Source organism: Octopus bimaculoides, chromosome 17 (assembly GCF_001194135.2).
Source record: "Octopus bimaculoides isolate UCB-OBI-ISO-001 chromosome 17, ASM119413v2, whole genome shotgun sequence".
Lineage (NCBI taxonomy): Eukaryota > Metazoa > Mollusca > Cephalopoda > Octopoda > Octopodidae > Octopus > Octopus bimaculoides.
Genome location: NC_068997.1, coordinates 9,020,117 through 9,029,892, shown reverse-complemented (window position 1 = coordinate 9,029,892; position 9,776 = coordinate 9,020,117). Strand labels below are relative to the sequence as shown.

The 9,776-nt window shown below is 37.0% G+C and overlaps 2 protein-coding genes across 2 annotated transcripts in view; one reads left to right on the top strand and one right to left on the bottom strand.

Moving 5' to 3' along the window:
- LOC106869584 (xaa-Pro dipeptidase) overlaps window positions 1-636 on the bottom strand; it is a 34,573-nt gene extending 33,937 nt beyond the window's left edge. Inside the window, exon 1 of the mRNA XM_014915387.2 lies at window positions 471-636. Coding sequence (XP_014770873.1) covers window positions 471-484 — 14 coding nt within the window. The 5' untranslated portion in view covers window positions 485-636. The remainder of the gene's footprint in view (window positions 1-470) is intronic.
- The window catches only part of LOC106872675 (L-fucose kinase-like), a 46,693-nt gene that overhangs the window by 2,659 nt on the left and 34,258 nt on the right, over window positions 1-9,776 (top strand). Inside the window, exons 2-4 of the mRNA XM_052974124.1 lie at window positions 4,073-4,180; window positions 5,233-5,384; window positions 7,796-7,846. Coding sequence (XP_052830084.1) covers window positions 4,096-4,180; window positions 5,233-5,384; window positions 7,796-7,846 — 288 coding nt within the window. The 5' untranslated portion in view covers window positions 4,073-4,095. The remainder of the gene's footprint in view (window positions 1-4,072; window positions 4,181-5,232; window positions 5,385-7,795; window positions 7,847-9,776) is intronic.

The window sequence follows — 9,776 nt, the reverse complement described above, 5'->3', positions numbered from 1 at the left end:
AAAGTCAACCTCGGTGAAATTTGAACTTAGAACGTAGCGACGGGTGAAGTACCTATTTCTTTACTGCCCACAAGAGGCTACACACAGAGAGGACAAACAAGGACAGACAAACGGATTAAGTCGATTATATCGACCCCAGTGCGTAACTGGTACTTAATTTATCGACCCCGAAAGGATGAAAGGTAAAGTCGACCTCGGCGGAATTTGAACTCAGAATGCAGTGGCAGACAAAATACCGCTAAGCATTTCATCCGGCGTCCTAACGATAGTGTAATAATAATAATAATAATAATCCTTCTGTTGGCACAAAGTCTAAAATTTGGGGGAAGGGTTAACTCGATTACTTGTTACGCACTGGGATCGATGTAATCGACTTAATTCTTTCCCCTAAATTTCAGCTGTCAAAATAGTTAGATATTTCTTATGTAAGAAAAGGGAGTTCGGTGGATTCCCTTAAAATTAAGACTTACTTGTCTGGCTGCATTGTTTCAGTAGTTCGTCGGTTGTAACGGTTGACAGTCTTATGACACTTGATAGCCTACTTCTAGAAAGCAAATTCGCAATACAAACTACGACTGATAATTTTCTCCGGAAGTAGGTGTCAGTAAACTTTAGACGTTAACTGATTAAAGGCTGCAAAAAGCACAAGATAACAATGTTTTATCGGTTACTTTTTGAAGTAAAGTCTATATTTAATTTCTACAAAGTTAATTGGTCATTTTTCCCTTTGCTTATGTATTTGTACACATGCTTAAAGTTGTACAATAATGTAGTTACAACGGATTGGTAGAATCGGGCAAAATGCTTGGTTGCGTTTAGTTACGGTTCTTTACGTTGAGTTTAAAAACTCCCCATAATTTTGAAGTAAAATAAAGTCCCATTTAATACTGGAATTTATTTATATAACGCTTCCTGGGTGCTAATAGAATTATAATAGGAGACAAAGGTCTGCTAGTAATTGTCTCTAAATGTCATTATGGTTCCAGAAAACGGGTGTGTTCCGATTATGTATTTCCCCTAAAGTTATCATAATACTTGAGGAAGATGAGAATTCAGAAATAACAATAACAGGAATTCTTTGTGAATGCGTATTATTGACTATTCAGTCGCGAAATGCCGTGCTTGAGGAGACCTATTGAGTCAAGTATATCAACATCAGCAATATCAGAATCAAATCAAATGGAAATTGTAGTTGTGAGCCCCGTGCCGGTAGCACATAAAAAGCACCATCTGTATGTGGCCGATGCCAGTGCCGCTTTGACTGGCTTCCGTGCTGGTGGCACGTAAAAAGCACCATCCGATTATGGTCGTTGCCAGCTCTTCTGGCCCCTGTGTCGGTGGCACGTAAAAAGCACCCACTACACTCTCGGAGTGGTTGGCATTAGGAAAGGCATCCAGCTGTAGAAACCCTGCCAGATCAGATTGGAGCCTGGTGCAGCCTCCTGGCTTCGCAAACCCCAGTCGAACCGTCCAACCCATGCCAGCATGGAAAACGGACGTTAAACGATGATGATATATAATGTACTACATATAGATACATACAACACACACACACACATCTTGATGATAATATTGTTCGTGCGTGACCTTCCAATTGTGAGGTCTTTTCCCTCTCCATGAGATAGTGATAGCTATTCCAAAACTACACCAAAGATGTTTCAGAATCGTAACTGCTGTTGTATGAAAATGATTACAATAACATAAAGGAAAAAAAAACTATCCTTTTCCTTTCTTATGGAACTTCAAAAGACAACGATTCCAAAACTACACTGTTCGTGTTACCTTACAAAGAATCAATAAATAGCTCTGCTGTGAAGCTTAGTGCGTCGAGTTACGTCCCTTCACTTCCAATAGTAATTCGGGTAATTAAAGCGGGTGCCTTCTTCCCCCAATTTCCCCTCAACAAAACAAGTTAACCGTAAAAATAGAGTAAAAAAAATATTTTCAAAACAAAAACAAAGTTTTTCGGTGTACCACTATACAAAATAATACTGAAATATCACTGTTTTGTTAAAGGTAAGACTTTAAAAACATTTAAGGTGCCCAATTTATATATATACACAATAGTTATTTAATTGTAGTCGCAATGGGAGGAGCCCAGAGAAGCACAACTCCATCCTACTTTATTGTAATTATTCTAATAACTCAAAACATGTTTTATTTCGTGTCACTGATTGCTCGTGACCGATTTCAATTCTATTTCCTCATGAAATCAAATCAAAGAAACGTTATTAAAACCTCCTTAGTTAATGTTTCACGAACGAAGATAAAGGAACATGAAATTATTCGTTGTATAAATTCGAATAAATGTTATTGTTTATTTCTGTTACTTGATAGTAAATACATCAAGAGTTTTTAGGTAAATAGTTACTATTAGACCCGTCTCACGAGTTGGGTGTAATAGGGATAACGAAAGAAAAATATTAATTTTTAGAGAAAAGAATTTACAGTAGTTTTTTTATTGGAAGTTTTTTTTTTTAATCTATTCTAGTTCTTTGGTTTTAACCTTTTACTTTCTCCTTTATATGATTAAAAAGAGGAAAAACAAACTGAAACTAATTTTACACAAGCTAGAAAAATGAACAAATGTAATTCTAAACATAGCAGGAAATAACAAGTTGCACAAACTCTTCCTATTTTTGCTCACAATATATATTTCTATCGTCCGTCAAGTAAATAAAGATAAACATGCTAATCAAGTACAGATATGATGATGCAACCTACTTTTAAAAAACAAGAGTCACTTGCCATTGCAGAAGGTAAAAATATGAAATTAAGTTACAAATAAAAACAAGACCTGCATGCAGCTTTGTCCTAAAAAGCATGTACAAATGTCGACGTAACCTGCTAAATCTGTTGTATGACCCATATTTGGGTTATAGACCTTCATTCTCATATACCACTGCTTCTAGAAATATGTGAGCATGTTAAAAGTTATCACGTCTTATGTAAGAAAGATAACTCACAGTTGTTGTTGTAACGCTGTACGATTTAACGTCACTCGATGGACCGTTTTGAGCATCACACTTCTAACGTTTTAGCAAATGTTAAAAGTATCGGGCATTAAGTAAACTTTGGACGGTAAATGATAAAAGATGATTAAAAATCACATGTCATAGACGACTAAATAAAATAGAAACTTAAATGTTAAAATAACTAGTTTTTCGCACTGCAACTTGCGTTACAAGATAATGTTTTTATCTTGAAATCATTTAACTAAACATAGGACTTCTACAAAAACTTGAAGTTGCCACACAGTGGGACTGAACCATGTAGTTGAGAAGCAAATTTCTCACCATGCAGCCACTCCTGTACCTTCATATAGAAGTCACAAAGGCAAACATACGTTTGTCCAATTTTCCACTTGTATATGGCCTATAGAGATAATATTGATAGACTGTCTTCTGCATGACACTCCTAACGTTTTTACCTGTAAATATTGAAATTATCAGGCATTTAGTAAACTTTGGTCGTTAAATGATAAAAATTGATTAAAAGTCACATGTCATAGACGATTAAAAATAATTAAACCTTAAACGTTAAAATAATAACTGAACTTTTACACTGTGACTTGCATTACAAGATACATGGATATATAGTGTGTAGTAGAAGGGATGAACTCGGGTACAGTACTACAATTTGTTTTATTGATCTTTGGGTGGATGTTTTGGCAAAGTCAGCTCCAGTGCAATTTGAACTTAAACTATAAACAACTGGAAAGAAACATTTATTCATTTTTTTTTTTTTCTAGAGGAATGAATTTTATGAAGGCACAACAAACTCTCTTTTGGGATGAGCATCCAGCTGTAGAATCTGACAAAATTGAGATGCACAAGTGAATTGTGGTTCTCTGATCTATCAAGGATAACAGTAACTCTCAATAAGATTTGACTTGAACTGTGATAACCCATTCAATCCATTGTAGCATAGACAGCAGATGATTGGGTATAACTTAAGGGAGATTTAACTGTTAATTCCAACAGATCAATCAAACATGATCCATCCCATTTTCTTGATTTCTGTTCAGTTTTCATTGAATCTACAATCTCGCAATATTTTTGTATATTTTCAGGTCAGTTTTTTTAAGAAAATGATATGGAGCCTAATCGGGCCAACTTCCAGTGGACTGCTGTTGTACTTACCTGCTCTGATAACCAATGGTCACAATCTGTGCAACAAGGTGAATAGCTGCAAATAGTTTTTCTAGCAATTGCAGTGTGGAAGATGTTTATAAGCCATTTAAAAACACACTCAAACTGTTAGTTTCATTTCAACATTTGAATTTGTGTCAAAATATTTTCGTCACATTGAAACTGTGACCTGTAAGCACAAAGTTTTGTCAGTGATTAGGTCAGAGTTTCAAAGTGATGTAAATATTTTGACACAAATTAAATTCAAATGTTGAAGTGAAATTAATGGTTTTTGTGCGTTTTTAAATGGTTTAGATATCTTCCGTGCTGCAATTGTTTTTGTTTCAGCACATGATCTGAGATCAAGTCACTTGCTATGCAAGTACATCCCTGTAATATTTTTTCTAAATTCTTGTTAAAAACATTTTTTTTCTTTGTTTCTCTGTTTTAACTTTCTTTCATCTGTAATAAATTTATCAAAGCCATTTATGTAAATTTCTATTCTCTTTGTAGAATTTGTCTACAAGAGAGTCTGGTATAATCCTTTGCCCAGCTTAATGCCACCTCCTGGTCTTTGAGTGCCTTTAGTAGAGTTCACTATGCTTTAAGTATTTCGACCAGCTCTCTGGTTTGCTAATAATCTTATCCATTCCTACCACCAATTTCAGTAGAAAAAAAAGGTTATGAGCAGTGCCCTCTCACCTCTATGAAAATTTCTCCTCTTGTTTTTTTTTTTTCTGTTGACCTTGTGTGGATGTAGTGAATGTTTTAAATATGTTCAATGATTTTGTGTGCTTTTGCTTCAATGTTTTATGGTGTGTTCAATGTCGGGCCCAATAATTTTGAATATCTTATGATAGACTATATGTCATTGTTATGTTAGGCATAAAATTGTATTTACTCAGTCTTGAGTGTATCTAATGATTTTTATGTCAGTTGTGTTCCCAGGTCATTTGCACTGTCCTTCTTGCAAGTAACCATTTCACATTCCTTTACTTATACCCACTTTTGCTTTTTTTCCTGTCACTTCTACATTATTTTAATCCACAACCTTAATCACAGTTCCATATTACACCACATTTTTTTTATCTATTAATTTCAGAATTGGATATAAGACAAGCTAAAGGCTTATTCCCAAAAGATGTAATTTTGCTAACCATTGAAGATCCAAAATCAAATGTTGGAAGCGGAGGAGCAACAATTAATGCTTTGTTGGCTGTTACTGAGTATATCTGTGCTAAAAAAGGATATACGGTAAGGAATTGGTCGAGTCTTATTGTTTATTGCAGGTATTGGTGCCATAACAAGACAGTCTAGAGAAAGTTGTTTAACCTTTGATCATGCAAACCTACAATCAAAGATCCACATTCAGTGTAGTCTTTAAAATAGTATGGTAGATTTGGTTGTTATTTCTTGCAAGTCAAACACTTCATTGGCACTGTTCTATTTATGTGATTGATAACATGTCATTGGGAAAGGCTTGGCCAAGACTGTTTTTCATTCCTTTTAATATTTCTATCTGAGCCATTACACAGCATTTTTATTTGTTATCTTATTTCAATTGGAGGACTGTGGCCATTCTGGAGCACCACCTTGAAGAGTTCTCGTCAAATAGATTGACCCTACCACAACCAGATTGATTATATGGGTGATTAGACTATAGCTGACACCACCAGATATTTTAAGCATCTCTGCAGTGATTCCTGATGAGCTGGGGGCTTTCCCTGTCTTCATACCCTTAATTGCTTTATCTACCAAGGTTCTGTCAATTCAGATAGCTGGTCCCTCTTTTGGATCGACATTTGGCAGGCTCTCTTTCTTCCATGCATTCTCTTCATTTAGCAACCTTTCATAGTGGTGTCTCCAAGTCTCTCTCTTTGCAGCCTCATTAAATGCAAGTGAGCCATCATCCATGCAGACACATTTCTCTCCTATGACATCACGATTCTCTCTCATACATTGTCTTGCAACACAAAACACTTAAAGTCTTTGGTCTTCATGGTGCAGAACATTGGCAAAATTTCTCTTATCTGCTTCCCCTCTGGCTAAGTAAATCTGTCTCCTAGCTTCCCTACTGGCAATCTGATACAGTTCCCTGCTACCTCCGTTCTTCCAGTCCTTCCATGCCTGTTTCTTTTCCCTAATGTCCCATGTTACCTTAGGTTGAGAGGGGGCTTTGCACCATCCACAGATCTGGTCAGTGGCCCTCAACAGGTTGTCCCATTGTCTTACACATTCGGTGATGCTATATCCTCCTCTATTTCGTCATATGCTTTGAGTAATATGTCTCTAAATCTCTGTCCATTCACAGGATCCTTAAGCTTCCATGTCCTTCTTTTCCATGCTGATCATCTTCTAGGCACCCATTTAGCCCTGATCCTAAAGCCACTAACTACTAACCTATGCTGTGGGGTGCATTCTTCACCTGGGAAGGTTTTGGCATTTCCTGGTGAGGATGTAGTCGATCTGACTAGTGTGTCCACCAGACTGGTAAGTGACTAGGTGACTGGCAGGTTTCCTGAAGTTAGTATTGCAACTATAAGATCATTTGCATCACAGAACTCCAGTAGCCTGGTTCCTTCCTCATTGTGGGAACCAAAACCATAGCCACCATCTACACCATGGAAGCCCCCTGCATGTTGTCCAAGAGGGTGTCATAACATCGGTTTTCTGTTCATCAGGTAGCCCTGGCTGAGGGGCATAAGCCAAGATAATGGTTGCTAATCCATCTTGCAAGCACTAATCTAATCTTAAGTATTCTATCGCAGACTCTGACTACCTTGATTACCTTATCAACCCATTTTTCTGCAAGAAGTATACCCATGCCCCACCGACCCCTTCAGTGTTCCCTACCCAGAAAATCTTATACCTATGTTCTTTGCCTGTGAGGAACCTAGCAGAACTTCCTCTCCACCTTACTTCTTGGATGCAACACAAATCTATACGTCTCCGTTCAAGCACGTGTGTGTGCATGTGTGTACACATGCATTTATGTGTACCCTTGTGTAGACATCATGTGATGGCTGTAAATGAGCATCACTGTCATACAAGCGAGGTTGTTTGTTTCCAACCGTCTGTGAAAAACATGTCTAGCCATGAGGAAATATTACCTTGCTTTGAAACAGGTAAGGGTTTGCAACTGGAAGTGCATCCAGCCAATTCCATCCCACCTATGCAAGCATGAAAAAGTGGATGATAAATGATGATGATGTATATGACAGATTTTCACAGGTTTCTGACTTTGAAATTTTACTCATAAAGCATTGATTAACCGATATGCTAAATAGTAAGATTGAACCTACAATGACAGAGTTGTAAAGTAAACTTCTTTACCACACAGTGATGTCTACATATATTTTTGGCTGCTATTTCTAGCAGACTAAGCAACCACATAGAAAGAAGTTCCATCACCATACATTTGTGGGTGGTGTTATCATAGTCATTGCTACCATCACTACTACTGCTGCTGCTGTTTCTATAACCAATAAGTAGAGAGATGACAAAAAAATACTTGAAATTTCATTTAAAGAATTTCAAAAGATATCTAAGAAAATGTTTCAATTATGCCATTGAGTGTTTGTTGAAAATCAACAAGAATTTGATGAAAAATATTCCCATGGTTTTCTTTAAATATAGTAAAAACTGATAAATTTCTTGTCTTTCAGGCCATCAATGCTGATGTTCTCCAAAACTGTTACATACTTATTCTTCACAGTGTAAGTTGTATTTCTTCTTCTCCTTATAATTCCATTCACAAATGACAAAGAACCAGGAGTTGTGGTGATTTGCTGTACTTGAGAAGACATAAGCTAAAGCTCACATGTGGTGTGCTGAGTTACAATTCAAGTAGGCTACAGAACACAAGTGTGCATCAGGTGGTAAATTAGGATGAGTTTCATAAGCAATTCAGTTTCCATGCCTTAGTCTTATTAGAGGCTAATCATTATGCATGTGCCTCGGTAGAGCTCAATAAGGTTAATCTAACTAGTCTGGGTTTAGATTCTGGTTGACTTAGAGAAAGAACTTTTTTTTTTTTTTTAGGAACACAGTCAAAGTCCTTGGATGAGTTGTCAGTGAATACTTGTAGGTTGATGATTCCTTTGGCTACACCAGTAGAAAATACATAATGTGTGGCAGATTTGATGACTTTCTCAATGCATCTAGATTCAGCTATTGCTGTGAATAGGTTCTAACCTAAGCATTCTAATACATTCCATTACTGTATAATTTTGTATGGATTTTTGCTCTGATATTCATTGTTTTGATGCTCAAGTCAAATATCAATTGTTGAATTTCTGCAATTTCATTATGGATGGCTAGTTTTTGTTCAATAGCAGTGGTGGGGGAAGACGCACAGATCATCCTTTGAAAAGACCAATTTTGTAGTTGAACAACTTTTCCCTGAAAGACCATCCATCATGGAATCATAATGTGCCTTATTTTGGTTCCAAATTGTCACAAAACTATTGGTGCATTGAAAAACAGACAAAACCATGACACTGATTTCAAAAGCCTTCGCAGATTAGTACGTACGTGACATGTGATTCTCAGCACATTGTTCTGAGTTTCATCAACAAGTTTCATTATATACATGTGTAGTAACGCCTTACTAGCAGACGACCTTTCCGGTAAGCTTATCCACGCATGCGCAGGGACTAGTTCCGGAAGGAACACGGGAAGAGTCTCATGCGCATGCGTGGAGTTCAACATCTAAAACGTTCCCGCTCTTTTCATTCTCTTTCTCGGCCGGCCAGCCATGAGCCCAGACGTACAAGCAGACTGTCTCCAACATTCCAACTCTGGAGACAGCTCATTCCAACATTCCAACTCTGGAGCTAGACAAATAACCACTCAACATCAATGACGGCGTCTCAGCAACCAAAGGGCGAAGTGCTGCCTATTTCCTCTGTAAATAAATATTGTTGTGTTGATGGTTCAGAATCTGCGTTCCGTTGTTTCTTCAGAATTTAATGTACGGAAAGCGGTGTACACCTAATGGTGTATAACCACTTTCCTATACATGAAACCATAACGATTCTGTCCTGTCTGCAATTCAAATAAAATGTCTAAGTCTGGATGTATGAAGACGGGCTGAAAAGTTCATCGGTTGATTATGAAGGAGTGACACTAGAGCTGTGAAATCTTGCATGCATTAATTTCAACTCTTCTTGTAAAGTGCGTAACTGCATTGACACCTTATACTGAAATTTCAATAAACTAACAAGTGTACTAAACAAACCAACCTGCATTTGGTAGAAACTGCAGGCAGTTCACACCATGCTATCTTTATATAATGCATTTGTCTTTAGATGCACATAGAAGTACACGTGTGTATATATGCATGTAGGTGTGTGTATGTATACATATAGGTATGCATATAGATGTATGGATATGTATATATATATATATATATATATATATATATATATACTCTTTTACTCTTTTACTTGTTTCAGTCATATGACTGCGGCCATACTGAAGCACCGCCTCCAGTCGAGCAAATCGACCCCGGGACTTATTCTTTGTAAGCCTAGTACTTATTCTATCGGTCTCTTTTGCCGAACCGCTAAGTCATGGGGATGTAAACACACCAGCATTAGTTGTCAAGCAATGCTAGGGGGACAAACACACACACACACACACACA